At 32.2% G+C, this 21,426-nt stretch overlaps 2 protein-coding genes across 3 annotated transcripts; both read left to right on the forward strand.

Annotated features, from left to right (window-relative positions):
* Positions 1–6,127: 6,127 nt before the first annotated feature.
* On the forward strand, positions 6,128–10,011 carry LOC145042730 (DEAD-box ATP-dependent RNA helicase 15-like). Of its 2 annotated transcripts, XM_078991198.1 has the most exons (12): positions 6,128–6,309; positions 6,410–6,535; positions 7,427–7,527; positions 7,784–7,956; positions 8,044–8,275; positions 8,382–8,500; positions 8,621–8,677; positions 8,869–9,053; positions 9,150–9,294; positions 9,399–9,482; positions 9,583–9,646; positions 9,754–10,011. In XM_078991198.1, exons 2-12 carry the CDS (start codon positions 6,420–6,422, stop codon positions 9,762–9,764), a joined length of 1,287 nt encoding a protein of 428 aa, XP_078847324.1. In that variant the 5' UTR covers positions 6,128–6,309; positions 6,410–6,419; the 3' UTR covers positions 9,765–10,011. The 2 variants fall into 2 exon arrangements, with proteins under 2 accessions (XP_078847324.1, XP_078847325.1); XM_078991199.1 differs by lacking the exons at positions 6,128–6,309; positions 6,410–6,535 and having other exon boundaries at positions 7,669–7,956.
* Positions 10,012–14,978: 4,967 nt separating this feature from the next.
* LOC145042731 (uncharacterized) lies at positions 14,979–17,204 on the forward strand. The gene is made up of 8 exons (XM_078991200.1): positions 14,979–15,227; positions 15,954–16,066; positions 16,160–16,231; positions 16,338–16,373; positions 16,455–16,500; positions 16,583–16,670; positions 16,785–16,842; positions 17,001–17,204. The coding sequence occupies exons 1-8, from the start codon at positions 15,149–15,151 to the stop codon at positions 17,049–17,051; spliced, it is 543 nt and encodes a 180-aa protein (XP_078847326.1). The 5' UTR covers positions 14,979–15,148; the 3' UTR covers positions 17,052–17,204.
* The last annotated feature ends 4,222 nt before the right edge of the window (positions 17,205–21,426 follow it).

Raw genomic sequence — 21,426 nt, forward strand, 5'->3', positions numbered from 1 at the left:
AAGTGGTCGCGACATAGATTCTGGAGATATAGAGAACTCTGAAATCTGACTTATAACGAGTAAGTTATGACACGTCGAAGTTTTGCGACAAAACCAACGCGATGTTGTGTATCGTAAAAAGTGAGTTTGTGATTAAATACTTTTTAGCCTTAGCGATCTAAAAGAAAGTCATAGTATACGTTAAACCGAGAGCGTGCATATAGAGAATGTCCAGATTTGACTTCATTAAAGGAAGTTATGATTTTCTAAGGTTTGGCATAACAATATGTACCCCATAAATCGAATTTAAGATCGATCGATTTTTATAGTCATGTGGGATAGACCGAGGACTCTTGATCTAGGCTATTTTACCTGCTCCTTCTTTGGTTGTGGTTTCGTAGTATGATCACTTTTTCGGGTGTCTATCTCACCTCTGAGTATATATGGTTATGCAATACTTGGATTGTTGGTATTTAGTATGTTGTTATGCTGCAGTGATCTGTTAGATATGTATCCTAGTATGTAGGATTTTATTATGCAGTAGTGATACGTAGATTTGTATGTTTACATGTACTTGATGTTTATAATCTAGCGAGGTTCCATAGGGACTGTATGTGGTCATGTAAGATATCATGAGAACTCTTGATCTAAGCCTTCTTGAATGTTCCTTGTTTGGTTGTGACTCTAGAGTAGGATCATCTGTTCGGGTGGCTATCTCACCTCTGATTACTTATGGTTATGCATTTCATGGATGATAGTTGGTAGTGGGAGAGTGTGCGGTATGAGGACTAGTAGGCGGTAATGACTTGTATGATTATTGTTTGCATGTATTATGTGCATACTTTATCCTGCTTATTTATATGTCGACATATGGTAGTAATGAGTTGAGGCGGTCCTGCTTTGTGAGGTAGGCCAGGATACCCGGTGCAGGCCGACTATAAGTCGTATGCATGAAGGCTCGACAAAAACGGTTGGGTTGAAGCGGTAGGCCAACAAACCCTGGGTATTTCAACCCGATGGCTAAGTGGACCCGATGCATGCTTGTATGTTTATCGTATGGGGTATTTTGGGGGAACTCACTAAGCTTTGTGCTTACTCAGTTGTTTATTGTTTCAGGTATCATTGGTCATCATGGGAATGCAAAGGCGTGACTGTACACATTCATCAACAACAATGAAGATTTCACGTTTTAATATTACTCTGATTTCAATAAATGTATTTGGAATAAACAATTTTCTTCAAGATGGATTTATAAATGGTAAGCTTTACTTAAATAAAATGAGAATTTATAGTTGTGAAAATGGGACATTATACAAATGATGATAGTTTAATCTTGATTATGTCTCATGTTCATGTAAATAATAGCGCTAGATCAAAGTCACATCGGCAACATATAGTAGTACCAACATCACGTACATGTTCTCGTGAACAACCTAGGACCATAGGGTTAAAATCCATCATTAACCTTCTTTATTTGTGGTTCTTAGACCCAAATTCAATGTTGGATATTCGTAAAAGACACATCAGGTAGAATAATACTAATTAAAGACGGTTTAACTGTAAAAAATTCAAAAGAAGGTCCAAAAAAGAAGTACTTATGCATCAAATGTGAGTCGCTTCATTGAATAAACGTGAAGATGGTAAGTTTTTGATAGCAAGACGACCGTGGCTAGCAATATCACGACGGTTGTACATCGGAGTTGAGATCATCAATAACAAGATCAACCTCCATCGTTAGTTTCTCCTGCTGTCAATGATATGCTTCGCCTTCACCAATTTCATAGCATGTGATTTAGTGCACTAAATAGACAGTGACTAAAGAATCGTAAAAGAGTTTCAAACAACAAACTTCCTTTGAGATTTACATGAGGTGATCTGTAGGTTAACAAAGCGGAGTACTAGATTATGATGATTGAGGGTTTGAAAGAGAAGGAATGTTTGAGAATGAGGTAGCATGAGGTGCCAATAACATTGTAAGAATCTAGAAGTATGGCATAAGTGGGAGAATCGAGCTCACAACAAAGTAAGGGGAGGTGATGGTAGACGAGTTCACGACGGAGGAAGGCAGTGGATTCCGGATTGAGGTCGGATCTATAGGATACTCTAGTAAGTTTTGATGGATAGATTTGAGAGTTAGATAGCTTACGTGGTGGTGTAGCTGTGTAGACACATAAACACTATTATGCCCTTGGGGTTTGTGATTCCCTATTATGCATATGTAATTTTATTGCTACATCCTTTTTAATCAAATTAGTTCGCATACCGATCCAAATGTTAAAATGTAGTTACGTGGTTATATATATATATATATATATATATATATATATATATATATATATATATATATATATATCTTTACTATCTTATAAAAGAAATCTAACTATTTCTAAAAATAGATTGATTATAATAATAATATTTTTTTAAGATGTCCAAATGATGAAGCTGATAGTACAAGTAATCATTAGTAAAATAATATTAAATTTTAACCATATTTTGAATTCAAATATTTATCATCAAATCTCCTTATATTTCTCAACAATTTGATATGGTTTCCTCAAATCTCGGATTCATTCAAATTTTGAACCCTTTTAGATATCCTTAAATTTAGCATGTTGATTCAAATATCCCTCCAATCGCATATACCTCTTTGCTCCCTCCTCTACTATAAAGTCCACCGTCCAGGAACAAAAAATGACTTCATTTCCCAAATAACACCATAGTTTGATTATTTTGTCTTCGACGTGTACTTTCTTTTGTAACATAACATTTTTGTAGAGGAAACATATCACTGAAAGAATTTACATGTCCCGCCGCTTTGCGCGGGTGCACTGCTAGTATATATATATATATATATATATATATATATATATATATATATATATATATATATATATATATAGAGAGAGAGAGAGAGAGAGGTTCAAATGAGAACCCCTAAATGTTAAGAACCATAAGAACCATTAATTTTTACCAACATACATTTCTAACATTTCAACCATTAAACACTAAATCTGAAAGATTCAAACTTCAAAGACACTTTCAAACTATTTCCAACACTCTCGTTAGCTTTAAGAACTCCTAAACCCAACACCACCTCTTCTACCTATCAACGCCACCTACCTCCACCATATTCCACTACAACCTGCCGAAGCCACCTACAACCCTCGTCTCCCTCCATAGTTTCCGCTCTACCACCGCCTCAAACTGCCGACCAAACTCACCAACATCACCTCCAGTCTCTCAGATCTGAAGCCATACGTCATCTACTACCTACCATCGTCACTGTCTTCTTCTGATGAGCTTCAACTAGTTGTTGATGACTTATCCGACCGAAACAATAACACTGTCACGGACAACCACACCACCGGTTTTCTCCAGTGTACAAATATGTTTCGTTCCAGATCTGAACTGTCTAGATCTACCGGAAAACCTTAAACTTCTTACCACTACTTTGACAAAGCTCTTTTTCCGCCTCCAAGTTTGCGACCACCTCCAATCGTCACCTTAAGAACCTCACACCATCGCCGATGCTCGTCGTCAACCACTAGATCTGTCATATCGTCATCCAAATCTGAAAGCTCAAGTTCAGATCTGTGATTATTGCCACCACCAACATTTAGATCTGCGAGCTTCAGTGCAGATGTATGATTTACACCACCACCGACGTTCATATCTGCAAGCTTAGGTCCAGGTCCATGATTTCCGCCACCATCAATGTTCAGATTTGCGAGCTTTAGTGAGATTGAAGGAGTTCTAGAGATATCTGGCTTTGTGTTCTTCAAGTTGCATACCTGGTTTTGTGTTCTTAATCTTAGATATGTTGAAATTGTTTGTTTTTTTTTCCTATCAAGACCCGAATCTTTTTTCACCACTAAACCACAAATGTCAAACCTCTCTAGAGAACCAAACAATGCAACCTGATGTCAGAGATGGCGTGACTCTTATAGATCTGATCAGGTATGATGTTTTATGGTGATTATGGATATGATGTATGTGGTGCACACAAAGTGTTTAATGAAATGCCTAAACTAAATTTAGTAAGTTATTAAATTGTGAATATGTGTTTTTAATGTATTAATTTTGTAAATATTTAAGTTATTAAGCTGTGTGATTTTTGATACACTAAGCTGTGAATTAGTATCTGAAATATTGAATTAATATGTGATTTAGTGTCTGAAATTGTGTATTAAATTGTGAATTATATATATATTTTTTATCTATATCTGGTTTTTAAGGGAAGGATGTTGGCGGTGTTGGCACAAATTGTTTGTGGTGGTGATGGTTGATGGCGGCATATGGTAGTCGGTGGTCTTGATTCTGCTGGTGGTGGTAGAGTAATGATATTTCTATTTCTCACTTATCTTCGTCGTTGATTTCTGATAAGTTATCATTTTTTATGATTCATGTATATTTTTTTATGTTGGCTTCTGAAATATGAGATATTTATGCATATATTAAATTGTGAATGAGTTGTTTAGTACACCGAAATATGATATTATACTTGTAAATGAGTTTTGAATGTATTGTATGAAACTATGAATTTTGTGTATTAAGCTGTGAATTTTTATTCACAACTTAATATAATAAATTCATAATTTAATACACATAATGCAACGTATACATGTAAGTTTTAAGTTGAGGATATAGTTGTGAATATATATTTTTATTTGTATTAAACTATGAATTTATCGTATTAAGTTGTGAATTTTTTGTATTAAAATTTAAATTGATTGTATTAACCTGTAATTTTTTTATGGATTTTGTTTTTGATTATACGAGAGGAAAGAAGCATTATAAATATATATGATATTCTTTAATTTTAAATAAATTACAAACAATTTAAACTATGAATATTATTAAATTAAACTTTGAATAAGAGCTACCCTCTGGATATAAAGTACAAATGTATGTTTTAGGTTAAGAATATGTAATTATTTGCACTAAACTATTAATTAGTATATTAAGGTATGAATTTTATGTATTAAATGATAATTAATTGTATTAAGTTGTGAACTCACTACTTTGTTGTGTTTTTTATTATAAATTTGTGTTAAAATATGAATGATTCATGTATGGATTTTTGTACTAGTTTTCTTGTAAATATATTTATTTTTTATGTGTATAAGTATGTAACAAATCATTAGTTTTTATAATTGTTTTGCATTAAATTTAAAATGAGTAAATTAATAGTTTTGTTAAATTGTGAATGTAGTATTTAAGTTGTCAATGTATGACTTGATGATTTGTTTTGGAAAGAAGATGACCGCGACATTAACACAAGTGGTTGTTGGTGGTAGCGGAAGAGTTTGGGTTTGATTTTTCTAAATCTGTGAATTTGTGTAAAATATATTATATTAATTTGTGAAGTTTTTATGTATTAAACTGTAAATGACATGTATAAAGTTGTATTTTATATAAATTTTATGTTAAAATATAAATGAATGTATGAATGAAATTATTATAATATATAAATTATGATTTTGTCATTTTCTTATGAAAAAAACAAAATCATGATTTTAACTTATTTAGTGATACTCACAATCCATGTTTACTAATCAAATGAAGGTTCTTAACATTTTTTTAGTTCTCATTTTAACCAATATATATATATATATATATATATATATATATATATATATATATATATATATATATATATATATATATATATATATATAAACTTATTTTTTTAAGAACCAACAACAGTTAGAAGGTAACCTGATCTGATGTATCAGGAATACCTGACGGCCCACCACTCATCTCAAGAGGGAACGAATGATCGAACCCACACAAATTTAGGGAAAATCCCCACATGTATTCGGCCAAGGAGTCGAACTCTTGACTTTATCCACTGGAGCCTATAACCTGGATGCATCACAAACAGCTGGGCTGGTGATCACTTGCGATCAATGACTTATTTATATATCATTTTTAATTTTTTATTTATAAAAATATAAAATTGAATCAGTGTCAAAAAAAAAAATATATAAAAACATTTAATTTAAATACACTAATATTGTCGACAACGGTATAACCCTAGTTGGATTAGTTTCTGTACGTAGTATGATAGGTGTGACGGGAGCGGCCACTTTAAGGGTATGGATGTAATTTACCGGTACACGATATCTTGTCTATAAATTATTCACTGTAGCCGTTAACTGTATCTGCCTCTCTAGTCTTCGTCTCGTTCGAAAACCCTAGATTTTTGTTTAATCTCTTTCAGGTGTTCTACCCCTCAATCTCTGCTCTTAACACAACGCTTGTTGTTTGATCTCGATCTGTTTCAACGCGCTTCAGCCGCAAGCGAGTTTAGTATTTGCTCGAAGAAAGGTAAACATAAACCCTAAATCGCAGATTTCTCTCTTTTATTTTGAACATGGATTGATTGATCTTTATTAATTGATTATAACAAAGTAGTATCGTTGTGCAGAGGAGTTGTCATGGGGGAAGTAAAGGATAACGACGCTTACGAGGAGGAGCTTCTCGATTATGAAGAGGAAGATGAAAAAGCCCCCGAGGCCATCAACGGGAAACCTGGTTCCGAGACCGTCAAAAAGTAAGCCGCAGTATTTTGATCTAGTTTTTTTTTTTTGCAGAGTTTGTATGACTTCTATGAGTGATGTTAGTTTATGTTTGCAAATTGCATGTGATGTCTTGTTACTTGTTAATTTAAATTGAATCCTTTGTTTGAACTCGATGAACTGTTTAGCTGGTAATTCAGTGCAGAATTACACTTAGGGGGGATTCTCATTAATTTAATCATATATGACAGTGAGGGAAAAATATTGAGGGTATAACTATTTAACACTAATGATAACCGGACTTGGAGAAAGTGTTAAACATGCCACGTCTCAAGTACATTACTTATATCGTTAAATGAGTTATTTACAAGTGAGTTTTATTGGCAAAAGTATAAAAATTGGTATTAATCTACTACATAGTTGAACACAAGATACACTTCCGTTAACTTAGATCCTTGCATCAAAGAAACTATTCATCACTTGATTGTGGATCTAGCTACCACCAAGAAACTTTCATTATGAAACTTAAACGTATCACTCTCACTTGTTCAAACAAAGAGAACCAGAACACGTCTATTCTCTTCTTATCTATACATGCTCAACAGTGTTGAGATTTTATACTATTTCAATAAGGCTTTAACCTCCTTCTGTTTGATGTCACCTTCCTATATGTGGTATTATGGTGGTACATTAGTTTTTCTTATTGTTACTTGTGCTGCTGAACAAAAAGCAAGAAAAAGAATGATTTGAGTTTGTTATACACTCTGTATCAGGAAGTTAGTTATATTACCTGCAAATATGCATCATTGCTATAAACATTAGACTTGTTAGATTTTATTTTTCACACGTGACTCTGATTTTAGGTTCTTGAATTCATCTTTGTGTCACACCTAAACTTATAATATGTTATTCACTTGATATTGCAGGGGCTATGTTGGAATTCACAGTTCCGGGTTCCGAGACTTCTTGCTGAAACCAGAGCTTCTTAGAGCCATTGTAGATTCTGGGTTTGAACACCCTTCAGAAGGCAAAGTCTTATACTTCTGTTTGTTTTCATTCAGTATTAGTTATAGATTGTATCTGTTACTTTTTCTCCCAAGCTTTTTTCCTTTATACATGTGTATTTCAACTAATTATACTTCTTTTATTATTATTTCCTTCTTTCCAGGTAAATATTACTTCCATGCTCATCATTTCAGCCAGATATCTGGTTTGGTAAACCTTTCCATTTTCGGGAAGAAGCCGTGATTTTTACTTACGAAGGATTTCATTCGCTTCATCAGTGCAACATGAGTGCATACCACAGGCTATTTTAGGAATGGATGTCATCTGTCAAGCCAAGTCTGGAATGGGGAAAACTGCTGTTTTTGTTCTCTCTACACTTCAGCAAATCGAGCCTGTAGCAGGTCAAGTTGCTGCACTTGTTCTTTGCCACACCAGGGAACTAGCTTATCAGGTCAGATTTTCATTTGTAACCCTCCAACAATTTGAAAATGTTAATTTTCACCCATGTCTTACTCTTTTTGTGTTTGTGGTCATATAGATCTGTCATGAGTTTGAAAGGTTCAGTAGATACTTGCCTGATCTCAAAGTTGCTGTCTTTTATGGAGGAGTCAACATAAGGACCCATAAGGAGCTGCTAAAGAATGAATGTCCTCATATTGTTGTTGGAACACCTGGAAGAATACTAGGGCTTGCTAGAGATAAGGATCTTGGATTGAAGAATGTGAGGCATTTTATCCTTGATGAGTGTGACAAAATGCTTGAGTCACTTGGTATGTTTTTTTTTTTTTTTTTTTTTTTTTAATGGTTGTCTTATTACTTATAGTGTATGCTTTAGTTTTTGGCATGTATGTTTAATTATGTTTTACTTGTGTACAGATATGAGAAAAGATGTGCAGGATATTTTCAAAATGACCCCTCATGACAAACAAGTGATGATGTTCTCTGCAACACTAAGCAAGGAGATTCGACCTGTTTGCAAGAAGTTTATGCAAGATGTATGTAATAGTAATACAATACAAATACTTTTTTGTTGATTGTTTCTTGTGTAATTGAACTCTTTGTGTCTTGTAATTTGCTTAACAGTTTCTTGACTCCTGTTTTTTTACCATTTTCAGCCGATGGAAATTTATGTTGATGATGAAGCCAAGTTAACTCTTCATGGATTGGTCCAGGTATTCAACTCTAAGAAGAAGCCAAGTTAACTCCTGTTTTAACTTTTTCACTTACTTTTATTTCCTGAAAATGAGATGACTGTATGTATTTACATGAAAATGTAAAAAAGATTTCATATGAAAAATTATTCAACCAAACCTCATTCCTGTCAATCTTTTATTTCCTGTGATGTGATGTGATGTGATGTCAGCATTACATAAAATTGGGTGAGATGGAGAAGAATCGGAAGCTGAATGACCTTCTAGATGCCTTGGATTTCAACCAAGTTGTGATTTTTGTCAAGAGTGTGAGTAGAGCAGCAGAGCTTAACAAATTACTTGTGGAATGCAACTTCCCATCTATATGCATCCATTCTGGAATGTCTCAAGAAGAAAGGCAACCAACTAAACCAACTCACTGGTTTTCATAATATGCTTTTATCATTTTCTGTTGGAGTTGACTTTTTTTTTTTTTTTTTTTTAATTGTATTAGATTGACACGCTACAAGGGGTTCAAGGAAGGGCTGAAAAGAATCCTGGTGGCAACTGATTTAGTTGGAAGAGGGATAGACATTGAGCGTGTTAATATTGTCATTAATTATGATATGCCAGATTCTGCTGATACATATCTCCACAGGGTTTGTTTCTTTCATTTAGTTTTATATAAAAACAAGTAAAGACTATTATTATTTAAATTAATGTAAACTGATTTCTTAATTGGTGATGCTTTGTTTTGGTACAGGTGGGAAGAGCTGGCAGATTTGGAACAAAAGGTCTTGCTATCACTTTTGTATCATCTGCTTCAGACTCTGATGTTCTTAACCAGGTATTTATCTGTTGCACTTTTGCACCCTAACATAAAAAGTACATTTTTTTAATATCTGTCTGATTTTATATCATAATTTTAATTTTTATGTTGCTTGCAGGTTCAGGAAAGGTTTGAGGTTGACATAAAGGAGCTTCCGGAACAAATTGATACTTCAACATACAGTATGGCCTTTTTTGCAGTATTCATGATTATTATTATTTTTAATTGTTATTGTTTTGGTGATTATATTCTAGACAAGCTCTGTTTCTGAATCCTTGTTTTGTAACAGTGCCGGCATAAGAAGTGGTTGGTTGAGTTTGCGGATGGATGGATGATATGATTATGAGCAAAATTTCACATTGTCTGAACGAATGGTATTTAATATTTTCTTGCAGACTTTGAGTTTTTGGATTGGAATTTTAAAAGCAGTTGAGATTTTGGAAGTTAGTTAGTTGTTTGTGCTTTCTCTTTCTCTTTCTCTTTCTCTTGTACAAGTGGTATTAATTGGTAATTGAATTTTAAAATGGGGACATCAACTTTGCATCTTTGTTTATGGGGTAAAAACAAATGGTTGATCACATGTGAGTTTATCTTTTGGTTGGTATGACTTGTAAAATATAAGAAAAAATTCTTTAATTTATGGTTGATCACGTGTAGAATCCATTAGGTCTCTTAAATTATTATTTTGATTTTGAAACTTATCTCGATTTAGTTAGTAGGAAGAAAAAGTAAAAAGATATTTGATTTTTCTTAAACCGGTGTGTGATACCACATTTTTTTATGTCACGTCGGCACTACATCATTTTCAATATCTTTCTTTCACTACACAAAATTGATAAGAAATGGTCTTACCACATCATCTTATTTTTTTTAATATTCAAAAATATATAAGAATATATCAATATTATGTTCTATTTGTAGGGAATTGAAAACCATATGTATAGGCAAAATTTCATATATACTCTTGCTAAACAACTAAATGTTGTGTTTGTCCAACCTGAACTCTTAATATTGTAATTACACCAAATGTTTTTTATTATATATATATATATATATATATATATATATATATATATATATATATATATATATATATATATGTGTGTGTGTGTGTGTGTGTGTTTGAAGTTAATTACGGTTGCAGGGGCTTCTTTCCCATTGTAGCCTGCATTCTTACCAGTTGCAGCCTCTTAATACATTTAATTACATCATCCAATATAAGCTTGAATTTTCGGACATTTAATTACATCATCCAATATAGGCTTGAATTTTCGGAAACAAAACCAGCCAAAGCTCCATAACTTCAAAAGTAAAACACATAGCAATGAGTTGAAACTGTTGAAGGGTACTCTAGGCATTTCAAGTTATTGGTTGATGGAAGTTATAATCTTAAGTTAGATATTAAAGTTAGTTAATTATGCTTAATAGGGGCAATTGGGTATAACCAAGGTTCTAAATAACGTTTAGTTAATTACGCTTAATAGGGGCAATTGGGTATAACCAAGGTTCTAAATAACGTAAGACATGACTTGGCGGCAACGTTAAGCCTTAACGTTTGTAAGACATGAGTTAAGGCGGCAATTTTCTATAATTAATATTTTTATGTGTATTTTCAACTATTATTTATTTTTATACACATATATGAGTTAAAGCGGTATTTTGGTAAAGCTTGGCGGCAGGTGCAAGCCTTGGAGTCGTGGCGCGCCATCACGGAGCCATGGCGAACTTTTTAGAACCTTGGTATAACAGTCAAGTTAATTATGCTTAATAGGGGCAACTGGGTATAATAGTCAATTAGTGCATGAAACTTTGCAATGTTTACTAAGTGATGCTTCATCATGTATATATGGCTTAGTTAAGTTATTGGTTGATGGAAGTTATAATCAATTAGTTAAGTTAGATATTAAAGTTAGTTAGCTATTATTATTATTATTTTGAAACGACAAACTATCTAAACCTACTTCTAAATATCACTTATATCTCCTAAAAGACTTGAATCTATGACATTTCATTTGAGAGTATCACTCCTTACCGTTAGACAAAAGATCTTTTGGTAGTTAATTATGGTTAATAGGGGCAACTGGGTATAATAGTCGATTAGTGCATGAAACTTTGCAATGCTATAGTAAACATTGTGATGGTTCATGGTGTATATATGACTTAGTAAAGTTTCTTTGTAAAAAAAATGATAGATGGTTAATAAAGTTTGCATTTACTACACATAAAAACCTCTTTTTTTTATTGTTCAAAGGTTCCTTAAGTTTCTTGCATTAATTCATTTTGATCCAACAAAAACAAACATTAGAATTGAACTTTAAAGAGCAAACCATATTTATCCATCTACTTTCAAGAATAAGCCAACATCAAAACCAACATTTTTTATGATGATAACCAAAATTTCAAATCGATTTACCCTCCAAAATCCAATTAATTTACCCCAAAAATCCAAATTGATTTACCCCAAATATCACTTTCAGATGAACACTTCCAAGAAGCAAAACCGATTTACCCCTCAATCAATGCTATGAAACGAAGAAGAGGACCTTAGATTAGATTGTGGCTCACAAACTAGTGTTACACCTGAATGAAGAGTATGTTTGCGTTGGATGTGTGTGTGGATGATGTCAACTAGATCAGAAGGGGGAATAGGAGGCTACACGTAAGTATTAAGAGATTACGATTTGGAAGAAGGCAGGTTGCGATAGGGAAGAAACCTTTGTGATCGTAATTAAATTCAAACACGTGATATAGTCCTACAATTTAGAACTAAGGACAATATTGTCCATTTGTCCATTTGGTTGTTGTTTTTAGTTTTAACAATTTTAAAAAAGTAAAATAATTATAAATCAACAAAAATTATCAAATAAATGTATTTGGGTATATATGATATTAAAAAACATTAAGAAGAGCAAGTATGATATTTAGATGTTTAACAAGGACATAATATATATATATATATATATATATATATATATATATATATATATATATATATATATATATATATATATGTATAGAGTATAAACAAATATTATCAAAATTATTATCAAATGCATGCATGACATTATCAATGATAATATGAAGATAATATGATATGAAGACAAAAGACTTTAGAAGATGCTTTATTATTACGTGAAAGATGATGGTGATTGCTTTTATATATATATATATATATATATATATATATATATATATATATATATATATATATATATATATATATATATATATATATATATATATATATATATATATATATCACAGAGATGGGATGCTAATCGGCAAGCCACATTGGGGGTATCTTCATGTGGCAAAAGATGACTTACTAAATAATGCAATTGGATGCAAATGGAGAGTTGAGAATTGAGATTTTGTGAAATCTGAGACAAAAAACTTTTTTATTTTATTAATCCTTGAATATCACATTAAATAGTTAAAACAAAAAAAAACATTATTTATATGTCTTATTTTGTTTTAACTTCTATTTTTTGTATCATTGTAATTTTGATTTTTTTATTGTTATATCATTGTTGTTTGTTATGATGACATGTTAGTTTATCCGTTCTTTTTTCATTTGATCTCAACTTTTATGTCTCAGTTTGTGTTTTGCCTGAATATATTTTTGTTTCCTATCTGGCATTTGCCATTATCTTTAAAAAAAATCATTTTAGCCATAGATTTTTTAAAACGTAATGCTTAAAGTAAAAAAAAAAGGGAAAAAAAAAGGCATTGAATATAAGATTCGAAAGTACAACTTTTTGAGTTGCGCAACATTTTAGTTAGTAAGCCATTAGCTCTTTTTCTTTGTATTATCATCTTTGTTGCATTTAATGTTTACATATATCTTACAATGCAGTAAAAATACCTAGTGTAATTCTCAAACTCAGGACATGTAAATAAAATTATACATATATAGTGATACATTTGTTGAGAAACCAAAAAACCAAAAAATGAGATGGCGGTAAGTATAATTTTAAGGGTTGAATGTAATAAATAAAATTATACATTTTTCCTTTTCCCCTTTTTTTCCCCATAATTATTAATTCTTAGATGTCATGAATTTGAGACTTATACTAATGTGTTGTTTATTATCTAAGAGGTAAAATATTTGGAGTTTGTAGATTATATTTGTAGACATATGCAGATTAAACTTTTACAGTCAACAAGAAAAAAAATATCAGTTTTTTATAGTTTGCAAGTTGTTCGAATAAACTAATTTTTTTTGAATTTAAAAAAGTTTTTCTAACACTAAGATTTAAATAAAATAATTTTCCTTAAGTATATATATATATATATATATATATATATATATATATATATATATATATATATATATATGGGAAAAGTGAATATACCCTTAAGAGTATATAAGCTTAGGTACCCAAAGTCATCATACTATGTTGTTTGTATAATATGTATACATTGTAATTGTCTAATATTCTTATAATTCAACTTCTAACTTGATTTACTTATAAATTTTTTATAAATTTCACATTTATCTTCCTCTTACATAATTTTCATTTTCAACTCTAATATATATAACCTAATAGGTGTTCTGAAAAAAGATGTGATATAAGAGGAAAACAATAGTAAAATTTCAAAAATCTTCAAAATAAATCAAGTTAAGGTTGAAGTTTAATAACATTATAATGAATATATCAAACAAAACAACTAATTAAAGTAGGTTTGAGTACCTAAGCTTATATACCCTTCAGGGTATATTCATTTTTCCATATATATATACTAGCAGTGTACCCGCGCAAAGCGGCGGGGCGTGTAAATTCTTTCGGTGATATGTTTCCTCTACAAAAATGTTATGTTACAAAAGAAAGTACATATCGATGACAAAATAATCAAACTATGGTGTTATTTGGGAGATGAAGTCATTTTTTGTTCATGGACGGTGGGCTTTATAGCAGACGAGGGAACAAAGAAGTATATGCGATTAGAGGGATATTTGAATCAACATGCTAAATTTAAGAATATCTAAAAGGGTTCAAAATTTAAATGAATTCGGGATTTGAAGGAACCATATCAAATTGTTGAGAAATATAAGGAGATTTGATGATAAATTTTTGAAATCAAAATGTGGTTAAAATTTAATATTATTTTATTAATTGTTACTTGTACTATCAGCTTTATCATTTGAACGTCTTAAAAAAATATTATTATTATAATCAATCTATTTTTAGAAATAGTTAGATTTCTTTTATAAGATAGTATATATATATATATATATATATATATATATATATATATATATATATATATATATATATATATATATATATATATATATATATATTGATTATAAACCAAATAATCAGTAACCGACTTTTAATAAGTTTAGTTTAAATGTTACTTTAATTTTGGTTAAAAGACAACAAAAAAAGTGAAAGTAGTTAACGATGTCAATATTTTTCTTTTTTAATTTGGAAATCTTTTTTAGAAACTGACATCTAAATATTAGGATTAAATGCAAAAGAGATGTTAGAAACAAACAGCCCCACAAATATTATTTTTTCCCAAAATATAGCAAGATATAAGGAAAGAACTGTTGGAAGTTTTGTTGAGAATTCGATAAACGTTCAATCACGCTCAGTCCCCTAGTTAAAAGGTTGATTTTTGAAATCGGAGTCAAAGTGAAGTCGCAAGTAGATTAGAAAGATCGAAACTTTAGGACGATGGGTTTCATCGGAGATTCGATCGCTTCGTTGAAATCCATTAAAGTCAGACAAGCCTTAGAGCAGGCCATCACTCTGGGTAAGCTACCTATCTCTGTCCATAAAATGTAACCTAGATGTATAGCTTTACTGTTTGATCTCTGCTGCATATGATATGAGAATTCTGTTATCCCCATTTTCATTATCTGGATTCTTCCGTTCTCAATATCTCGATCAGATTTTTTTTATACCCTTTGTTGTATCGGAGTAGAATGTTGCTTCCGAATTAGGGCTGGTTCTTATCTTCCCGAAAATGTGCAAGGTTAATATGAAAGGGAACGTGGATGAAAACAGAAAGAATGCATCAAGAGGAAAGGATTTTAATTTGTTTTTTGCGTTTGAATCGGGAAATGCAATCAACCGTAGTATCTTATATATATATCTGTGAAATGAAAATCCTTACAAGCAATCGACATTAGAAGTCAAGAAACCAAACTTTGGTTTCATCGACTAATTTCATTGAATTTATTGTATTGACATCATCTGGTTTGAGCTCTTTGGTTTTCAAACTTATGGAGAAAACCTAAATTTGCATTAACGTAGCAGTTTCAGAGCACTCTTTAGTGTATAACTCACAACTTTAAGTTTTTATATTTGCGAGTGGGATTCTAGCTCCAATCAAGATTGTTTCTTGAAATAACTTGAATTACTATTAGTTGTTTTTATTAACATGGTGTAAGACACGCCAAAGTAAAGTAAAAAATGTGACTTGATACATTGATTATCAGATTACTTAAGTTAAGATGCATTTTGGTTTCGACTTCAGGTATGATTGTTTCATCTGCACTAATTTTATGGAAATTTCTGATGTGTGTGACTGGTAGTGAATCACCTGTTGTAGTTGTTCTTTCTGAAAGCATGGAGCCTGCATTCCAAAGGGTAAGTTTGTCCAATTAACTTTGTAAGAATTCTTTAATTTCTTCTTCATATATTTTCTTGAAACCGATGCCCAATTATATTTTATATCATCAGGGAGATATTCTGTTCTTACGAATGGGTGAAGACCCTATTCGAGCAGGTGAAATTGTTGTGTTCAACATTGATGTAAGACTTCCAATTTCTTTTTGTTACCCTAATCCTTTATGACTCTTTATCACTTTTCTGTTTAATCTCTAAACTTTTTCATTTTTTTTTAATAAATTTCATTCAGCGTCGCGAGATTCCCATTGTTCATCGTGTGATCAAGGTATTACATTTTTATAACCCTTGAGTTTCCACCAAGTAACATGATGTTTCTTTAACTGTATATTATTGCTTCTTTTTACAGGTTCATGAACGTAATGATACAGCAGATATTGATGTACTTACAAAAGGTATTATTTTGTATAAATTTATACCAATTCTCACACAACGCAAGTCTTCTTTTATGACAATTTCTTTCTGAATCTTTCTCAGGGGATAATAATGATCAGGATGACCGAGTTCTATATGCGCCAGGTCAGCAATGGCTTCAAAGGCAGCATATCATGGGTAGAGCCATTGGGTAAGATCAACACGTTTAGATTCAGTAATATATTTTATTTGGAAGTCATACTATAAAGTCAACCAGTCAACTATCTATTTTGTTTCAAGATCTAAAAGCACCATTTATTTGCAGGTTTTTACCTTATGTTGGTTATGTAACAATAATAATGACTGAAAACCCGATTATAAAGGTATGTATACTTTCTGATTTTTGAAAGTATAATGTTGTGACTTGTTATAGTAAAAAACGATTGTATAATTACAATGCTATAAAATATGGAGAAAATAGAAAGTCCATTGATATTTCTTGGTTTTAGACCCAATGCTGATGAATGTTGGCTTCTTGCAGTATGTTCTTATTGGCGCTTTGGGTTTACTTGCGCTTACATCCAAAGATTGATAAACCAAGATTCCGGAAGTTTCCAGAAACAATTCCTTTTATTCACACCTTTTTCTTTTCCATACCCATATTTATCAGAGGTTAATTGTCAATTGAGAATAGTGGTTCGGAATAGATTCAATCCTAGCATCATGAAAATCACAATTGCAGCCATTTGATTTTGGACATTATATATATATATATATATATATATATATATATATATATATATATATATATATATATATATATATATATATATATATATATATATATATATATATATATATATATATATATATAGACACACACACACACTATGTATGTGTGTAGAAGAACCCATAGTAACAAACAAGTATAGTGGGTTCCATCAGTATTTGGATAAAACCGAACTGTTCAATTGGACAATTTGGATTGGACAATTTGGTTCGGATATTCAAATTTTTGGATTGGTTTTCGACAAAACTGAATTATTATTTTGGATTTCGGATTGGTTATGGTTTATAAAATAAAAACCGAATAGTCCAAAAAAAACAAATAACAGTTTTTAATCTATTTATTTTTAATATATATCTATAATTATTTATTAATTTGTAATTTATTTTTTGAAATAGGCTCAAAAAGTTTCATCTAGTAAAAAATATTAATATGTGTTTTCTCTTAAAAGTTATTATCTATAAATTATTAAAATATAATATATATTCTTAATAGTTGTTTATAAATTTCAAATCGTAACTAAATAATTTATTTTTTCTTCTTGTGTAAAATTCGATAATATTTATAATTATATTTCGTTTAAAAATGTTTTAGTTTTTAAAAACCGAATAATAAAAACCGATCCAACCAAATTGACTTGATTGGATTGGATCGAACTAATTCATCCAAACGAACACCCCTAGATTCTATCACTTGCAGTAAAACTAGTAAAAAATTAATGGTTACGATCAAAAGGGGAATGAATATGGTCATTGAAAAATCGATAAACTTCACTTACTGTATTGGTGACCATAATCCTTTATTATGGTTGAGATGTTCATTTCGACCTCCAATAGTCTACATTATGTTGAAATAGTATAAATAAAATTACAAAAATGGTCTATAGATAATAGCAAGGAAATATAAAAATTGTATATCTTTAATCTTTGTAGGAAATAATATTTAGTATTAATTATTTAGTAAAAAATAACTTTTTGTACCAGTAGAATTTATAAACTTCCACGCCAACATACATGTTTAAAACCCTTGTTTTGTAGAGATTTAGTAGAATTCGTATGGAGGAATAATTCCTGCGTTTTTCAATTAAATTGATCTTGAAAATGAGTACATACATTTATACAAGTATTAACAACTAACTCTTTTATCTACAACCTATTAATAAGGAATACAACAACCACTCCTATTCTTTAGCTCTCGTCAACACTCCCCCTCAAGGTGGAGAATGTATATCCTTCATTCCCAGCTTGTCAAGAGAGCTATGAAATACTCTCCCACACACTGCCATCGTTAGCATATCTGCAAGTTGATCCTCAGAGCTTACATGTGGAAGCTCCACAATATTTCTTTCTAAGTGATCTTTAATAAAATGTCGGTCAATCTCCATGTGCTTTGTCCTGTCATGTTGTACAGGATTATTAGCAATCTTCACTGCTGATTCATTATCACAATATAGCTGCATGGGTGATCTTAATGAGACCCCTAGATCTCTTAGAATCCGCTTTATCCATAACAGTTCACAAATGCCATGAACCATTCCTCTATACTCAGCTTCCGCGCTTGACCTTGAGACCACCTTTTGTTTCTTGCTTCTCCATGTGACTAAGTTACCACCAACAAAGGTGAAATAACCTGAAGTGGACTTTCCATCATTTCGATCTCCACCCCAATCCGCATCAGTAAAGCCACTAACATGGTGATCTTGATTTTTTCCAAAAAATATGCCCTTTCCTGGAGATGATTTAAGATATCTCAAGATCCGGTATACTGCATTCATATGAATTTCACTTGGCGCATGCATGAACCGGCTGACCACAGACACATCATAAGCTATGTCTGGTCTTGTGTGAGATAGGTAGATCAATTTTCCTACTAACTTCTGATACCGATCTTTATTTGCTGGAATTTGATTGGGAAGTATCTCCAAATAGTGATTTGTTTCGATAGGGGTATCTACCGGTTTACAGTTCAACATCCCAGTCTCTGCTAAGAGATCTAGCACATATTTTCGTTGATTCATTGATATTCCTGCCTTTGATCTTGCCACCTCAATCCCTAAGAAGTATTTCAAACTTCCTAGATCTTTCAACTCGAATTCAGTGGCCAATGCTCTTTGGAGATTCTTCATTTCAACATTATCATTTCCTGTCACTACCATGTCATCAACATAAACAATTCAGGCAGTCACCTTCCCATTTTTTGCTTTCACAAACAAAGTGTGATCAACATCACTTTGCTTATATCCAATCTTCTTCATAAATGTCGAAAACCTTCCAAACCATGCACGTGGGGATTGTTTCAGTCCATACAGGGCTTTCTTTAGCTTGCACACTTTCCCTTCACATTTAATACCTGGTGGGGGATCCATATAAACTTCTTCTTCCAGGTATCCGTTGAGGAACGCATTTTTTACATCAAATTGCTTAAGAGGCCAGTCTTTGTTTGCAGCAATTGAAACACGAATTCTAATGGTATTGATCTTCGCCACCGGGGCAAACGTGTCACCATAGTCTATTCCATACTTTTGTGTGTACCCCTTTGCTACTAATCTGGCCTTATACCTGTTAATGTTCCCATTTGAGTCCAGTTTGATAGTGTAAATCCACCTACACCCCACAGTCTTATGTCCACTAGGAAGTCTCACAAGTTCCCACGTCTCATTCTTTTGAAGTGCCTTCATTTCCTCATTCATTGCATTCTTCCACCTTTCGTCACTCAAGGCTTCTTGTACATTATTTGGAATTGATGTGGTGGTTAAATTTTCTACCAGGAGTGCATGTGGTTTTGCCAACCTATGTTGCGAAACATAATTAATGATTGCATATTTTCCTCTTGCCTTCACATCTGGTTGATACTGTTTCTTTGGTTTCCCCCGGTTGCTTCTTATAGGGTATCTCTGTACACCTCCTGTTTCAAGATCAGTATCTTCTTCTTCAAGGTTTGAGATATCATCATTTCCCTGTTCATTTTCCTGCAAAACAGACACATCTGGCATAGTATTACCAGTTTCATTAGTATCTTCAATCACTTGATTATGCTCCTGTTCGATAACCGGTTCTTCGGTGACTTCGGTTTCGTGAGTATCTACCTCTTCCATTTCTAGGTTGGTGTCACCAGCTTGTTGTTGTTCATCAGCATCTTCGATTTCTAGGTTGGTGTTACCATCTTGCTGTCTTTCAAAGATTTCAAAAAACTCATTCTGGTTGGGACTTTGTTCATTTTTATTTTCTTCATGACATCTCTCCCCCTGAAGCGGATCCTTATGGTCAAAGTATGGAATAGTTTCATGGAACGACACATCACGAGTGGCATATACCTTTCCACTTTGGGGATCAAGACACCGGTAACCCTTCTTATAGTCCGCATACCCTATAAAGAAGCATCGAATGGCTCTTGGTTCAAGTTTACCTATATTTTGATGAACATAGGCCGTGCACCCAAAAATTCGAGGTTCAAGATTCTGATTTGGTGCAATCTCTATGAGGTCATGTAGTTTTTGTAGAGGAGTCTTGAATTCAATGACCCTTGAAGGTGTACGATTCATGATATAGGCAGCGGATCGAACTGCTTACCCCCAATACTTGCGTGGTACTGTCATATCAAAGAGGGAAGCGCGAACAATTTCGAGGATTGATCTATTTCGACGTTCAGCAAGTCTGTTCTGTTGTGGGGTTTGTGAACAAGAAGTTTGATGTCGTATCAAATTTTCTTTACAAAAGTTTTTCATCTCCCAACTAACATACTCACCCCCGTTATCCGATTGTAGAGTATGAATTTCTCTCCTATACTCAGTTTTTATGAACTTATGTAATTCTGTAAAGGCTTTGAATACTTCTCCTTTGTTTTTGAGGAGAGATATCCAAATCATGCGTGTGCATTCATCTGTAAACGTAACAAAGTAACGAGCACCACTCGGGGTCTGGATTGGTGCCGGACCCCATACATCAGAGTGAATTGTCATGAATGGTACCAAATTTTTAGTATCACTAGGAGAGTAAGATATTCTTTTATTTTTCGATAACTCACATATCCTACAACTAAATTCATCATCTGATACATTCAAAAACAAATTTGGTTTCATTTTTCTAAGATAACTAAAGGATAAATGCCCAAGTCTACGATGCCATAACATGGCCATGGCTTTATTCGCGTGAGTTACTCCTACATGATTTGCTTGACTTCG

This window comes from Lactuca saligna, chromosome 4, assembly GCF_052625555.1.
Source record: "Lactuca saligna cultivar CGN05327 chromosome 4, ASM5262555v1, whole genome shotgun sequence".
NCBI classification, from domain to species: domain Eukaryota; kingdom Viridiplantae; phylum Streptophyta; class Magnoliopsida; order Asterales; family Asteraceae; genus Lactuca; species Lactuca saligna.